Here is a 15,356-nt window from a genome sequence, read left to right on the forward strand (position 1 = left end):
GAGAGAGAGAGAGAGAGAGAGAGAGAGAGAGAGAGAGAGAGAGAGAGAGAGAGAGATGAACACAATGCTTTACTACTTATTAAGCAATGTTCTTCACAGTTCTCGTCCTTCTATGAAGCACACAACCATCAAAAGGGGATACGCCTCATTAAGCTTATGATATTTCTTTGTCTTGATTTCGATGAAATCCGCGAAACAGAAACGGTCCAAACAAAGTCTCAGCTGCCAGCTAAAAAGCGACCGCGTCTAGCGACTTTCAAGGAAATAGAAAAACCTAAGCAGATAAGAAAGAACGTATCCACCGTCAGCCAAACTAAAAGGAAGGCATTCCGTAACTCCAAGGAGCTTGTACGACAACAACAGCCCAGTTTTGTACATCACTTAACAGAAGGTCGGTGGATAGTGACACTGATCTGCATATACCCATAGGAAGAAATGAGATAATCTTCAGATCATTAGCAGTTTTTAGCAACAACGTTTGTCTAACAGGTGCATTATTCATATCAGATGTATTTGCCGGAACAAACAAAGGAAAAGATCTAACGTATTGATTTAATTGTTGTTTATTAAATGTTTAAATGGTTTTTGTTCTCTAAAATCTAATCATAAACATGATAAGTAATTATTTAATGGGTGACTTTCGTGCCATATATTTTAAAAACTATTACAATCGATATCGACTTTTCATCTTTAAGTGGAACAAGTCTTAGGCTTCGCATTTTATCAATTTCTCGAGCAAAAAATAGTTAATGTACTTGGAAATAGAACAGTTAGTTAAGTACTTATAGATGAGCAATTACTGAGTAGATGTATGAGAGTCAACGTTATGATGAGGATGCAATGCGACTTTTCTTGAATAATCTATGCTCGTGAATGTTAACCAAAAGCTTTTATATGTACCTTTGTGGCATAACAGGAGTAACAAAGCACCTTAATACTCTCGATCAGAGAATGGGGAAACCTCAGGTTGTACAATCTGCCCACGAGGGTGCCAAAAAAATTGCCGCGACAGAACTGAGATGTCAATGCGTACCTCCCGATGAGAAAATACCACCCAAGGTTGATAAACTGACCCTAAAGGTTCAAAATTTACACAAAAAGGCGATTGTCTTTGAAAGCGGCAGTGTAAGAGAGATTCCTACCCATGTGGGTACCAAGAAAGCTCCTGCGATAGCACTGAAACCTATGAAATCTCAATATGCACCCCTCGATCGGGATATACTATCTGAAGTTGATGAAGAGACATCAATAATTCAGAAGCTAGCCAAAGAGGTGATCGACTCTAATACTTACAACGAAGAAGAAGCTCGTGCACATGCGGCTCTGAAGAAAACTGCTACAGTGGCCCAGAAATCCATGAAATCTCAAAATATGCCGCCCAGCCAAAAGGCATTATCTGAAGTTGATAACGAGACCCAAAAGGTCCAAAAGCGACTGAAAAAGTCGCTCCCTTCCGAATCTTGCAGTGTAAAAGAGGCTCCTCCAACTGCGGAAAATTTTCCAGAAATAAAAAGAACTGATACTCCACAAACACAAGAAGGTGAGGTGTTTTAGTGCGTCAGCTACATCGAAATGTTTATATACTAATTAGTGTAAGAGCAATAGCCAATTATGCACTTTGGTAACTGCGATATAAGATCATCAGACCGATGCTACACATGAAGATGACACGTATTCTTGTACGAAGGACCAAATACATATTTGTGCAGACTACCGCTCCTCACTCGATTATTTTAATTTTGCTATAAATGGCACCGCTTACAGTGAATCCCATATTTATCTGAAGGAGGGTCAAACTAGTTCGATACGACTGAAGTGTCATGCAGTTTAAAAAATAATTCATTATCACATACCAGGTTTATTATAATGTTTGGTTTATTTGCACGTATTAGCTCATATTCACGAGCGCGATGCTCTGTATGAAGCACTCTGGCATCTTTTTGCTTCAAAAAAAAAGCTGAGCTCCCTATAACCTACAATACAACACCTTGACCTAAAACACGCGTTCATACATCCTTACTATAAAGTTTGAAACAATCTCACATTTTGCTTCAACTTGCTTCGGAGTCATCTTGCCTATAATAATTATTAAGTGGAAGGTCAACTATATATACTCGAATCACTTTTTGCTTTCTGATTTTAGGTGAGCTAAAAGGAGTGATAAAACGGCCTGCTAATCCGATGCCCCGAAACAAGAAATCGCTATTTGTAGCTCCCACCAAACAAACTTTTCATAGAATTATTCGAGATTCCGAGAAGTCACCCAAGAAGGCAATCCAAGATGAACCCATACAACCGGTACTCGCCGAAAATCGGGCCCCAAAAATGCCGTTTCGAGTTGAGACAGACCCGCCAGTTAGACAGCCGATGCCTCCTCAACAGCCACAAAAAGGTATAAGATATTGTTGCAACAACTCTAGGATTGTTTTATAAGCCTTTTTATGTGGGTCAATTTGTATTCAGTCGCATCACACCAATTCGCTAGGTGTTAGATATGTAACTTGAAGACGATGAACAAAAGGCATGAAAAACAAGTACAAGGCATCAACTGAACGCTTGTAGGTGGCATGCCTTCAATTAAATCTCTAATACACACGGCATGACGTAACTCCAATCAGTCTACGGACATTATCAGTATCAATACTGAGCTGAACCAGTGTTCAAAAAAGCTTTTAAATGCCGCAGATGTGCGCATGCTCACTTCCAGAAAGATGGGTTGCTATTTTTATATTGAACTCAAGGGCCCTTAAGGTGCTTCGAGCCCAAAAAATTCGCGGCCGTCCACTGCGCTGCAAAACGCCAAACGTAATTATATTTCTAATTTAATTTTCAGTAGTCCGACGCACGTCACAAGGTGGTCGACGAAGCCCATCCCCATATACCGTTGACTGGTTGGAAGCAACATTTGAATCAAAATGTGCTCAACTGATGACGGACTCCGACTGCGACTCCGGTAAGCTAATCTGTAGTATGCTGTTCATGAAGCTATAAACAAGGAACCAAACGACGTCAACTGCAAGACGAACTTCGTAACAAAATTGATATTTGTTTTAAGGAGAACCACATAATGTTACGATTCAATTACATTGATTAGTGTTTTAGCACGTTGCCTCGGCTAATTGTGGATGTTTGTAAAATCGCTTTTGCAAATACCTGCACAATTTTCCGTATCTGTTGTTTAGAAAAAAAGAAACATGTATGTATAAAATTTCTATATTTTCAGTGGATTATACTTTTCGAATAACTCTCGATTTAAGGTATAGTTGATTCTCTCGGACGGAGCGACGAATACAGCCCTCCTAAAGCTGCACAGAAGTCTGCTGTAGCTGCTCCGAAACAGATTCAAGCGAATATAGATCAAGTCAATGCAAGCCATAAGAAGCCGAAAACATTAACGGCCCACGCCCCGATACGTCCAAAACCAACATTTTCGGTTCCTGCCCGAAGGCCATTTAAGCCGTCATTTCAGGAAGGTATATATATATATATATATATATATATACAATTTTTAAGATTTCTATTCAGTACGCAATTATGCGTATGTACTTATATATACAAGTATATATATAGGTAAGGATGTTATCATTTTAGTTAATTCAAATAATTGAAATTAATTGAATTAGAAGTTATTTTCATGGTCAAGTAATTTCTTCGCTGTATTCTTTCAATTGTTGATATTTTTTGACGTGAAGTATTCACAATGTTAGCGCAATAGATCTTGTTGGTTCTTTCTACGTTGTCGAGGTTCAGGATTCCAAAGTCTACCACAACCCACCACCTCGTTGAGTCAGCCAAATAGCCAAAGCTCCTGGGGATTTCAGGGAAGCCAGGATTGTCACGGACGTTCACCGGAGTCTCAAAACTAATAAAAAGTCCGTTACAACGACTACTCGTAGGCCAGCTGACTGATAATCATGGAATTAATTATAGTTCCGCTAGAGTTTACCTTTTCAGAATTATGTAGCTTTAGGATCCCGACCTGGAACTCAACTACCATGTAACATTCGATGAACGTGTACAAATATTTTCTTTGTTGTTTCTTCACAACTTGAAAATGAATTGGTTGATTATTAGACTTCACTCTTGATTAAACGCTTCGTCCTGATCGGCTACGAGGAAGATACGAAGGAAATTATATATTTGTTCCAGCTAAAATCACTCAAATTAAAATTACCTTTAATTTAAAAAACTCAGCCTCTGCTTGTTGCTTCTTTGTCTCGGCTTGTCATTATCAAAGAAGAATAACTCAGTCGTGTGCTCGCAACTTTGATGTGGAGCTATTGTACGACTAATACACATGTAACTGGCGAGACGCTATTGTCAAAATAACAGCACAATTTAAATCCTAATTAACAAAACTTAATTTAAGCCTATAAATAAAAAGAAAGAAATACGTGTCTTTTTTATCAGATATATTTCAAAGCGATAGGTAGTTCGAGTGATTACCGTTAGGAATTAATGTCGCTTGAGTGCGCGAGAGGTACAGGCAGATAGACGAGAGATAAGCGCTTGATCAGACATTGCATAATGACAATATTAGAATTTAGCGTTAACATTAAAATTAGCCTTGGACAACTGTGTTGTCTTCGTCATTTATTCACAAGGCAGCGATCGTAGAAGAGGGGAGTTGAACAAATAATAGTCTCGATGTCTCTGCTTCCGGACGGGCGTAAAATAAGCGTAATACCTGCCACTTGTTCACACTTTCCGTTAAAGCAAAATATGATTTAGATATATAGCTATGTGCGTTAACAGCTCACTGGTACTTAAACACGCTACATCTCTCTAAACAACAGTATAATGCTTACGTTGATACTAATAGTAATAACGATTCTTGTAATTTGCAAAAAGTCAAAATTTAACGAAGTTCATAGACTGAGAATAGAATAGTTAAGTTGACTTTAAGTCAATATTACAGCTGGCTTAATCATGGCCAACTCAAAATTGGGTAAACTTTTCGAGCGTAATACTCCATACTTCTGAAAACGTATTTAACGCATTTGAGATATGATCCATGACTAGTTACTATGCTCTCCGGTCCTTGTGTTCTATTAGAGCGACAAAGAAATTTTGAATGCGCGCGCGCTTTGAAGACACTGTCTGCAACGTGTTCAACATTTCTGGCTCATTGTGAAAACTGCCGGGTACTTTCAGGGCTGAAAGCTGTTTGCTCTGACGAGTCGGACGCCGCATTCGAATCAACCAGCTGTGTCCCGGACAATGTAAAGTGATAAATAATTGGCGAAGATAGTGACGCGTAAATCAACGTAAGATTGGATAATACAAACAGTAATTCAGTTCAATCCGAACGTTCTGTTTTGTGCGACCAAATGGCAACCGTAGAATTTCTTCAAGCTCAGGTGGCTTCGTTGGAAAAGAAGCTGGCTCAGTATGAACAGAAAGAAGGTCCAACTCGACAAAAAATCGAACAAATGAGTTCCGAGGTAGTCGACTCTAATCCATACAGGTGAGTATCAATGTTGGCGCCGCAGAGTCAAGCACTGTTAAAAGTGAGCGCTGGCTCAAATCTATATTTGTTTTGAAAATTGAATTTAATACAGATTAACTACATACTTGTATATACAATGCAGTCGTATTCAGATGCGCATTATTCCGTGCACGAATCACGCTGGTATTTTCTATCTGTATGCAGTAACAGCTGTTTAACGCATAACACAGTTCTGCAATACACTTGTGTACCAAAACATTCCCACCTTCTTTGTACTCGGCCACTTCGTCGAGGCCTTTCATGATTTCAGTATCGATATGCAATTTATAAAATTGCTTACTAACTCCAATGGGTGCAACCTGTTGGAGCTTTGTTACTGAACGTACAACGTTCAGAGTTTACTGTTTACCATATGGAAACCAAACACTTTATTGTTTGGCTTTTTGTTGTATAATGCTACACAACATTGCATAGTTGTTCTCCTGATTATCAATCAATTCAATATATACAATGATAGAAGGTAAATGTAGTGACTCGAAAGCATGGTTGTGTAGAATTTCCAGTTATCACCATATGAATCAATTTCATTTACTGGATTTTCAAATTTAGCAAACCCCTGTTTTCAGACAGCACTCCTATCAACGACCTATCTCGCATTTCAAACGCCCAAAAACATTAATTTTATTTTTCAAACATAACGACAGTGGTGTATGAAACTAGAAAGCAGTACTCCATAGTTTTTTTTATATAATGTTGTCATTGGTTTACAGACTTCTAAAATAGACGGATCATCAATATATTATGAAGTAAGAATAATGATGAGATTTCTTTGCTCTGCAAAAAAAGCGCAAGCTGTTTGGCGCTAAATCAGCTAACTTTAGGTACAACATGATTATAAGCTTCCTGATTTAAATGTGAAAATCGAAGCACGAATTATATAATAGAAAACTGAAGCGCTGGAACGGACTGTTTACGATGAAAGCTTTCCGCCTTGGATCCTGTCTTGAAGCAGTTGGTAAAAATTACTTTATTGGAATTTTGTTTCGTATAAACAACTTTGAATAACGTTAGCGTTGTTTATCTGAATGAAAGGGACATGTGAGACAAAAGACAATTGACAGGTCCCCATCGGCAATATTACATTAATCGTTTCCTTGTCCTTTTCATGGACTTCTAGTCGTCTTATGGCTCTTAAGCGAATGGGTATTGTGGATAACTACGAGGCAATTCGAAGTTACACGGTCGTCGTTGCAGGCGTTGGGGGAGTTGGTAGCGTAACTGCAGAAATGCTCACCAGATGTGGTATCGGAAAGGTGGGTGTGTTCAGCTGCTAAAAGCCACTGAAAAATAGTTAAAACATATATTGAACGTATTGCAAAATTTCAGTTCTGGTGGGAAACGACCAGTCGTAATTCATAAAAGAGAAAGGCCATCTTTTATTTCTTTACGAATGTTATCCATGAGGTTAGCAAACCGTTATACGATCCTCAATTTTCCCATTTTTCATCATTTTTACAGAAGTATACATGCTTACACGTCTGAGTTCTATATTGCAGCTAATCCTGTTCGACTACGACAGAGTAGAGATGGCAAATATGAACCGGTTGTTCTTCCAACCATATCAAGCTGGAATGTCGAAGGTGCGAACAATATCAGTATTTAGTATCAGTAGTATTCAGCGGGCAATTAAAACAAACACGTATCTGACGTAGGAGCACGTGGTAATCAACGAATGTATGGCAAATACTGACCTGACGTGCGTATTGCTTTTTATTTGCAATCAAACAATGAATATACATATCACACGCATACATAAATAAAATACTTTTCTTGTTGTACTATCCTTAAACTTTGCGTCAGTACATTGGTGTGGGGCGCTTTTGGAACGTGGATTCTCTACGCAGCTTCGGACTGCCACAGTCTATATAATATGTTGTAACAGAAAATACTCAAGGATGTGACACAGATTTGGCATAAGATATTAAATGTAACAAATAGAAAGGCCTTAATTGCCACTATTGTTTTTTTTCCAATATCCCCATTGTACGCATGTCTAGATTGTTGCACTTGAACGTAAGCAGCTTACAGGATTGTGTTGCTTGAAATTAACCGTATCCTGTTTTATGGATAAGCGTTTCAATTAAGAAGTCCAGATCATGTGACACCCAACAGCGCACAAAGAGCCTGTTGGTACTCGGGTAGCAACTGTCTAAATGGTATCTTTGATTATCCTGTGTTAGCATCTTTGTTTCGCTGTAGTTCGGAGCGATTCCGTTAACCCATCGTTTTATAGAATACCATAATTTAATTCGTTTACCTATCACAAACAGGATTAATAATTAGGTTGGTAACTCAGTAAGTTACTCAATGCCGTGGAAATAATATTCCCTAGCAAATTTGACGAATAAACGACTCGCCTTACCGTTATTTTCGTAATTTTTTTTCGCCCTGAAGCTTTTCTCAGGATAAGTAGTTAATGGTTTATGACACATAAGCACAACTGACATACAATTTAGTTAAACGGTTAGTTTTTTTCACGTATTCTAAAAATATCGTTTTCTTCATTTGTTTACTATGTACACAGACACAAATAAATTATATCTTTGGCACTGATACTATGTAAGTCCATATGTAAACGGGTCGAAAAATTGATGTTTGTAAATCATACACAACTCAAAAATTTATTACATTTTCTTCGTGCAGTCTAGAAATAACCTATCAATAACCATCGTTTTCAGGTAGACGCAGCTGCCCGAACTCTCCAGTCGATTAACCCTGATGTGGTAATAAAGACTCACAACTATAATATCACAACAGTCGACAACTTTAATCATTTCATGGAAGTCCTGCGAACCGGCGGACTTGTTGAGGGAAAGCCCGTTGACCTTGTACTCAGTTGCGTAGACAATTTTGAAGCCCGAATGGCCATTAACACTGTACGTGTGAACAACGTATATAGTACATATGTTTTGCTGTACACCTTATGTTAAGTATATATACGTAACGAATACACCCAGTTCGGTTATTCATTTGAGTCATCGAAAGGTCCGCAAGGCCCTCATCAACTTATGCATAATAGTTTTCCCGAAAAGTACGCTTTTCTGTGTTCTGAAAAGGTCCAGTGCTAATGCATGATATATATATCATTATTCTGCTATTTCAGGCTTGCAATGAATTAGGTCAAACATGGATGGAAAGTGGAGTTTCCGAGAATGCGGTATCTGGCCACATTCAGTTGGTAATTCCGGGCGAAACTGCTTGTTTTGCCTGTGCGCCTCCGCTTGTCGTGGCTGCCCAGATCGACGAGAAAACACTTAAGCGGGAAGGAGTTTGTGCCGCGAGTTTACCGACGACGATGGGTATTGTCGCAGGAATGCTTGTTCAGAACACTCTCAAGTGAGCCATTCAACGGAATAGTCGGTTATTAACGTATAAAATTATATGAACGTCACATCTTATACCACTGCGCACTTCATACATCAGCATAACTACTTTTTATTTCCAAATCATATGACCTACTTTTATTAATGTGATGTCCCCTCTGGAAAGATCCGTGGTGTCTAAAAAAACCGTAGAGTAGAATTTATGCTGATATATATTTATTTTCGATCATACAACTCAAGTTCAGGAATGCATATTCCCTTAGGTATTTATTTCGTAACGAAAATTAAAAACGGTTGGCGCGGGATATAGGACGATTTGTACGTACCTATTCTGCTTTTATCTCATTGAATCTCATTGGATTTGCTGCTATGTACAATTGTTATCTACTATTTTTCATTTCTTTCGCAGAAGTGACCATCGCCATTATGTTTTTTCTTTACATGCAACGTTAGATTTCTTCTCAAGTTCGGAACAGTATCACATTATCTGGGCTATAATGCCCTTCAAGATTTCTTCCCAACGATGGCGATGAAGGCCAATCCGCATTGCGACGATTCGTTCTGCAGGAGCCGCCAGCGAGACTACGAGAAAAGTAATCGTGACGATAAACAAACTCAGGTAATGGTACAGAGCCGCTAGTTAAAGAGATTAGGTCTACGTTTAACCAGGCTCTCCATATCAAGTGCTAATTCAACCATAGCATCGGTACTTTTAGATTTAAAAAATTAAATTCATTTTACAATTCTTCACCAGCCAGATAATAAAAGATAAAATATATATTGAGAATAAATTTATCGTATTTAGAATAAACTATACATCATTATTCAAGGAAGTGCAAAAGGATGTGAAAACGAGTGCCTAATGTAGTATCTGAAGGAAAGTGTATGTTATCATGAAAGAGTAATCGTCCCGGTGCTTCTGTGTAGCTGGTAATGCATCCTTTTTAATCTCAATTTAATCACTGGCAACGATTGCATGACTTCTGTGATGTCATAATGTGTGCGAGTTAGCGTCTTAGCTTTAATGGCTTTGATTTAAATAACGGCTAATACAATTTCGTGAGTTGATTTAATAGCTCGAAAGATAAACGATTTAAGCACCTTATAAAGTAAATAGAAAATATATCAATTAACGCTGCAACATTTCTGGAAAGCAACATATAATCTGTCATTTGAGTGCTATACGCAATACATTAATAGTAATTATAATTTACATTCATTGCAATAGTTCGATCGCAAATCAAAACAGGGTTCAAATATGCCGGTAAAAATTAAATAATATAGCCTGGTAACCTTGATGCGATTGAATGAACGTGGTGTATTTTCTCAATACACACTGCCCCAGTATGTGATGTGAAATTGGTGCATCATTTTTCGAACCTTGTTCCCCTTTTGGACTTTAAAGGCGGCGTCAGCTCCAACTGAGCAGGAGGTTATTGTCCATGAGAACAACGAATGGGGTATCTGTTTGGTTGATGAAGATGTTGAGGACAAACAGGAAGATGCCACTGCCCCACAGCTCACACAAGGTGTCCAACTCGCTTACACGGTTCCGAAGCAACAACATGAGGTAAGATTAACTTATTTGTCTACTTAGGTTAGTAGATACGGCAATCATTGTTTACACGAAGAACATGTAAAACGTACTGCTGTTTTTTTTCTATACATGAATTCGTCTCAAATTAGGGTCCGACTGTTTCGCAACGTAAACTAAATAAAATGTGCCATGAAACGTTAACGTCGCAACAGTTCCGGAAAACACTTGTCAACTATGCGCTCGCTTTAATGTTCGATGTTATTTCTTTTCATTTCTTTTCACCTCTTCAGACGTCAACGAGCGCCAGCAGCTTCGGCAATGAGGTGGCCGTCTCGGATGACACGAGCCTCGACGAGCTAATGAAGCAAATGAAGTCCCTCTAATTAGATTAGGCGAGATAATATGCACTTATAATTTTTGCTTTGTTTAGACAAAACAATAAAGCAATATTTTATTTTGAAGTACTTTTTTATGGAAAAAAAATTATAACGAAGGATATGGCATTCATATTCATGTCTCAAGGAATGACAACAATCAATGTCTTTTAAGACCTTTTCCTACACACGGGTGTGCATGTGGCTCTCCAGAGCTTTCAATATAGACATTCATCTGGCGATGAATGTCTATATTGAAATTACAACAAACAATCCACCTTCAAAGATAAATGGTCGCTTTCGCGTTGACGACTGCTGTAATATTACTGCGCTGAATCATCAAAGGGACAAAATTGTCTATACAAAAACGTGGATTGACTACGCGCATAAATAAGCTATAATGGTACTCCAATCTATATATTCATTTTTAATTGCGTTATCAGATCATCTGTGTTTAGTACCCAATGGAATGAAATTAAAAAAATACTTTTAAGAAGACTCAGTACTACTATTGCTCTTATGATTTGTTAAAAAATATGATCTATTTTGCTTTCACTAATTGCGTCATCACTCATTTGCCAACTATTAAAATAGGTGCTATGTAGTTGTCAAACTACGCCAAACTGGTGGCGGTCTGTACAAAATGTATTTTCACTATAGAAATCATAAACGATATATATATAATTTACCACAAATACTTGTTCTCAATAAATAAACCCTTATCGTACAGAGGTTAATGGAAACCAAGCAATTAATGCATTTAATTTTTTTCATACCTTGTTATTGTTTCAATAATAATCTGCAAAAATACCGAAGAACAATCGAAAAAAAACGATTGTTAATAACTACTGTTGTTAATAGCATTATCTATTTAAGCGTTAAATTTTATCTACATGAAGCGCGCAAATACAGTGTGAAACCCTTGGTTTACTAGGACTCTTTGTAAAATACAAAAAACGGCAAAACCTACACAAATTCTACTGTATTGCATATTTAGGTATGTTTTCACAAATGGGTGTACACTAAAGTAAAAAAAGCTTCTAGCTTTCTTTTTATCGTTATTTTTTCAATCGGCGAATATTTCAGCAGACCAGTTTCGGGCAACAAACTGACCTAAATTCCGACCGAATATGCACTTCTGTGATAAGGACTATATGGAATGACCCTTGACTTCAAACACAATTCCATCCAAGCCAAAGCTAGATTTCCCGAAACGATCTTATAAAGTTTCCATCAACTGCTCAGCATGTATTCACAACAAACTCCTCTGAAGTGAAATAAAGTACTGTGCTTTATAATACTAACTTTAAATAATTTTATAACTTCAAATACAGCTACGTTCGCTTCTGTATAAACATGTAAAAATAGCAATTACTATCTCGGATTTAGTTCTCAGTATCAAAAAACATATGCCTTTGCAATGCACCGTGCAGGATTGGTAAGTTTCTTCCTAGCAGGGTCTATTACAATTATATTATCTACGTTTCTTTTGTAACGGGTGTATCCAATATATGTATGTTCCTTATTTAATATATATATTATATGTGTCTCTATTATTTGTGCATAGTTTTTCATTGTGCTTGTTTGCAAGCATTGCCTGGCGCTATATATATATATATATAGTAATCTCGGTGCTGCTCATCTGGTGCGATGTATGGTGTCCCTCACTCCATGTGATCTTTAATCTCGCAATGGTCTCCAAGTGCCGAGGCTTCCATAGTTTTCGTTCCTTTGTGGTTGTTGCGCACTTTTTTTAAGAGCGCTGGAAGAAGGGCCGCAATCGCCAGAAGCGCCATTTTGGCAGCGACGGCTGGAGTCAGAATATCTGATGTCGATTGGATTTCGCTTAGAAGCGAGCCCGCTTGCACACACATTAAATTGTAGGGCATCAAACCTGGAATAATGATTATGTTATGAATAAAACAAAAACAACATTCTGCACATTTACCTATTAGTCATCTCAAGTCGACAAACAGATACATGGAACACCTCTAGACTCTGGAATAACATAACAATAGATCTTTACGACTAAAAGAACGGAATTCTTACGCATGTGCTCATTCTTCATTGATTGCCCATTCACCTCTGTATAGCATTCAAGTGCACAAACCTATGAAGACAGAAACAAAAAACAGATGAATGGGTATTCCGATTATAGGTGACGCCATATTCAGGAACCAGTTCGGTGTAATCGGAAACAGTCGTAGGAACAGCAGGAAATAGATGAGTTCGTCTTCATTCTCGTTGATTTTTCTTTCGAGGTATGAAATCTTCTCAGCGTCAGTAAACAATAGTAGTACAGACAATTATGTTTAAATTAGTCACAAAATCAAGTTCGAATTTGTATTTCATCGGTTGCTTTTGCTATGGCGATAGCTGTGTTCGCTTTTATTTTTCGATAAAACAGTGGCTCTTGCAATAGCATAACCCATAAGTACCTACTGATTATTTCATTATAAAGATACAACCTTTGAAGCGAAGAATTTTTTGACTAGATGCCGGCCGCATAAATACGAAAGAAGGTAGCAGAAGGTTGCTCCCGTAGCCGATAAAAAACATGCCAACAAAAAACCCGGTATAACACCAAACAGGGCGCCCCCAAGAAGATTCTGAAATATCATCATTTGAATTACCAAAAATACAGTGTTGCTTGTGTAAATCGATTGCATACTTGAAGGGCAACTATTACGTGATACTTTGTTGGTCAGTACTCGTTTCAAAGAAGCATAATGCGCAGGTACAATTAACAGAATAAGTGAGTACTATCCTCAAATGAAAGTAAATAACGCGTACGTAAACATAATAAACTTTAAATGCATTTCATACAGATATACTTAATGATGTGCGCCGATAGTTTCTTTATCAAAATTCCGGTGCCGATGGGTTGTTCTCAGTGTACATGCTTTCATTTTTCTCGTTTCTAAAAAATGCTTTGCAAAGATGTTACAAAAAAAAGCTCTTTGTATCCGCGAGTATTGGTGAATAGAATCTGAATGACCTAATGGCGTCATTACCCGATGTTACGAGCTCACCATAAATACGGATCCAGGAATTGCGAATGTCTGCTTATAAAGGTAGGCTGAACAAAAGAAGACGTAAACAAAATTTGGATGAGACGAGTAATACTCCTGGAGGAGGCCCGACAGCGCATGCAGTTCCTCAAATGACGATGGAAACTTAAGTGCGTTCCTGTGCGTTAACACCCCCACATCATACAACAGTGGATTTTGTTAGATAAAAGTTGAAAACGATTTCTCTTATAAATAGTGATTTTTACCCTCGGCTAATATTGGCTGTATCTACCAGGATGTTTGGAAAAGTGTTACGGTAGCTTTACATTTTATTCAACAATTGATTTCCAACAGTCTATAACGATCATGTCTGAAAAAAGCAAAATATTGAATAAGAAATACTTCTTGGCTAATTATGCTCTTGGTGGAGCCTCTTAGGTAAAATCAAAAGGGTTGGTTGCTTCCTGCACGTGACCCTTTCAAAATATATCTGTGCAAGTACTGGGGAGATTACAATCCTTAACCAGATGTAGTTCGATTATATCTCTTTGTATTTTTTGAACGAGACTTTGCATTGAAACAAGACTACGAGGATAATAGCAAGAGATATATATTTTTTCCGACGTTGAATCAGTATGTAAACTGTATAGCATAATTTTGTTTTACGTATATCTTGGTAACAGAAAGATAGAAATCGAATGATTGCGTACGTTTCATTTGCAGTCCTCTGAAGTTTCGGCGCTGACTTGGAGAGCATATAAAGCCATCCACTGGCTGCTGCAAAGAACAGCGGAACGAGTAATATGCGTGTCGAAGACATTGTCTCTGTTGTTTACTTTCCTATCTGTTTGTGTAATATATAATAAGCCGTTGTAACTTAATATATTGTATGCAGTAGTGTAGAAAATGAAAGTAGAACAGATATCTCGCCCCGGTGTACCGCGCGGCTGTTGTAGTCGTCTGAAGTAAACAAACTTGCATTGAGTTCACTATCACATCACTGGCTGCTGCCGAAACATCTCCTGTCACCCGATAACTTGTATGAATTCGATTACAACTAGCTACGAGTACACCAGGAGGAAATAAGCTAGATTGTATGGTAGATTTTGTTGTCTCTGTGCGAGGACGGCTGTTTAGAGTAAATGGTGCTCTCGTTTCGTTCGGCAGCATCCAATTCAGCTGCTCTGCTGTTACTAGCCTATGGACGTCGCCATCTTGGCCACAAGTACGACTGGCACGATAGCTCGACATAGATTAACAAATATAGCGTCCTAGCATAGTTCGTATATTAGCATACTAATACAGTATATTAGTATTTCAGGTGAAGATTATCACCCCTTCATTGACGTTGCGTTCCAGTCATCTCGTTCTGGGAGAATACAATACGGGGCATTGTGAAAGTAGTGATACTTTATGTTGCATCCGTGTTTGCAGGTCTGACTTTTGTTAGTCCTCTCCAGACCATATCTAATTAAACCTTAATATCATGTGCGCATTTCTATGGCTTATCTACTCCATGAAAGTACTCAGAACATGTTCTTAAACATTTTTGAAAGTTGGCGCGCTTGTACACAGCGCTATGACAAGATGGGAGAGCGCGCG

At 38.0% G+C, this 15,356-nt stretch overlaps 3 protein-coding genes across 13 annotated transcripts in view; 2 read left to right on the forward strand and 1 right to left on the reverse strand.

The window, feature by feature from the left end:
* LOC111253958 (uncharacterized) overlaps positions 1–4,391 on the forward strand; it is a 9,912-nt gene extending 5,521 nt beyond the window's left edge. For 2 of the 8 annotated variants that reach the window (XM_086974899.1, XM_022814247.2), the window contains exons 7-12: positions 200–391; positions 917–1,540; positions 2,144–2,392; positions 2,834–2,953; positions 3,258–3,473; positions 3,822–4,391. In XM_086974899.1, coding sequence (XP_086831025.1) covers positions 200–391; positions 917–1,540; positions 2,144–2,392; positions 2,834–2,953; positions 3,258–3,473; positions 3,822–3,964 — 1,544 coding nt within the window. In that variant the 3' untranslated portion in view covers positions 3,965–4,391. Of the gene's footprint in view, positions 1–199; positions 392–916; positions 1,541–2,143; positions 2,393–2,833; positions 2,954–3,257; positions 3,474–3,715 lie in introns of all 8 variants that reach the window. The other 6 variants (XM_022814251.2, XM_022814252.2, XM_022814250.2 and 3 more) reach the window with 6 other exon arrangements.
* A 721-nt stretch (positions 4,392–5,112) lies between these two features.
* Positions 5,113–11,494, forward strand: Uba5 (Ubiquitin-like activating enzyme 5). Its single transcript, XM_022814255.2, has 8 exons — positions 5,113–5,467; positions 6,627–6,762; positions 7,006–7,089; positions 8,188–8,385; positions 8,613–8,845; positions 9,286–9,451; positions 10,238–10,402; positions 10,660–11,494. The coding sequence occupies exons 1-8, from the start codon at positions 5,331–5,333 to the stop codon at positions 10,750–10,752; spliced, it is 1,212 nt and encodes a 403-aa protein (XP_022669990.1). The 5' UTR covers positions 5,113–5,330; the 3' UTR covers positions 10,753–11,494.
* A 156-nt stretch (positions 11,495–11,650) lies between these two features.
* LOC111253960 (transmembrane protein 41A-A-like) lies at positions 11,651–15,272 on the reverse strand. Of its 4 annotated transcripts, none has more exons than XM_086974914.1 (6): positions 15,090–15,272; positions 14,465–14,528; positions 13,776–13,932; positions 13,212–13,352; positions 12,854–13,013; positions 11,651–12,637 (listed from the first exon to the last, which is right to left on the reverse strand). In XM_086974914.1, exons 2-6 carry the CDS (start codon positions 14,509–14,511, stop codon positions 12,408–12,410), a joined length of 735 nt encoding a protein of 244 aa, XP_086831040.1. In that variant the 5' UTR covers positions 14,512–14,528; positions 15,090–15,272; the 3' UTR covers positions 11,651–12,407. The 4 variants fall into 4 exon arrangements, with proteins under 4 accessions (XP_086831040.1, XP_086831039.1, XP_086831041.1 ...); XM_086974913.1 differs by lacking the exon at positions 15,090–15,272 and adding an exon at positions 14,953–15,024; XM_086974915.1 differs by lacking the exons at positions 12,854–13,013; positions 15,090–15,272 and adding an exon at positions 12,793–12,853 and having other exon boundaries at positions 14,465–14,946.
* Between the last annotated feature and the right edge of the window lie 84 nt (positions 15,273–15,356).

This window comes from Varroa destructor, unplaced genomic scaffold (assembly GCF_002443255.2).
Source record: "Varroa destructor unplaced genomic scaffold, Vdes_3.0 BEIS01000007.1, whole genome shotgun sequence".
Lineage (NCBI taxonomy): Eukaryota > Metazoa > Arthropoda > Arachnida > Mesostigmata > Varroidae > Varroa > Varroa destructor.

What these genes read in the sequence shown, in the direction of transcription:
- LOC111253960 (XM_022814256.2), bottom strand. Translation starts at nt 14,574, where the DNA reads ATGTCTTCGACACGCATATTACTCGTTCCGCTGTTCTTTGCAGCAGCC. An exon ending in CAGAGGACTGCAAATGAAAC is followed by an intron (nt 13,933 to 14,464) that starts GTACGCAATCAT and finishes GTTAACGCACAG; the next exon opens with GAACGCACTTAAGTTTCCAT. An exon ending in TTCCTGGATCCGTATTTATG is followed by an intron (nt 13,353 to 13,775) that starts GTGAGCTCGTAA and finishes ATGATATTTCAG; the next exon opens with AATCTTCTTGGGGGCGCCCT.
- Uba5 (XM_022814255.2), top strand. Translation starts at nt 5,331, where the DNA reads ATGGCAACCGTAGAATTTCTTCAAGCTCAGGTGGCTTCGTTGGAAAAG. An exon ending in ATCAAGCTGGAATGTCGAAG is followed by an intron (nt 7,090 to 8,187) that starts GTGCGAACAATA and finishes CATCGTTTTCAG; the next exon opens with GTAGACGCAGCTGCCCGAAC. An exon ending in CTTGTTCAGAACACTCTCAA is followed by an intron (nt 8,846 to 9,285) that starts GTGAGCCATTCA and finishes ATGCAACGTTAG; the next exon opens with ATTTCTTCTCAAGTTCGGAA.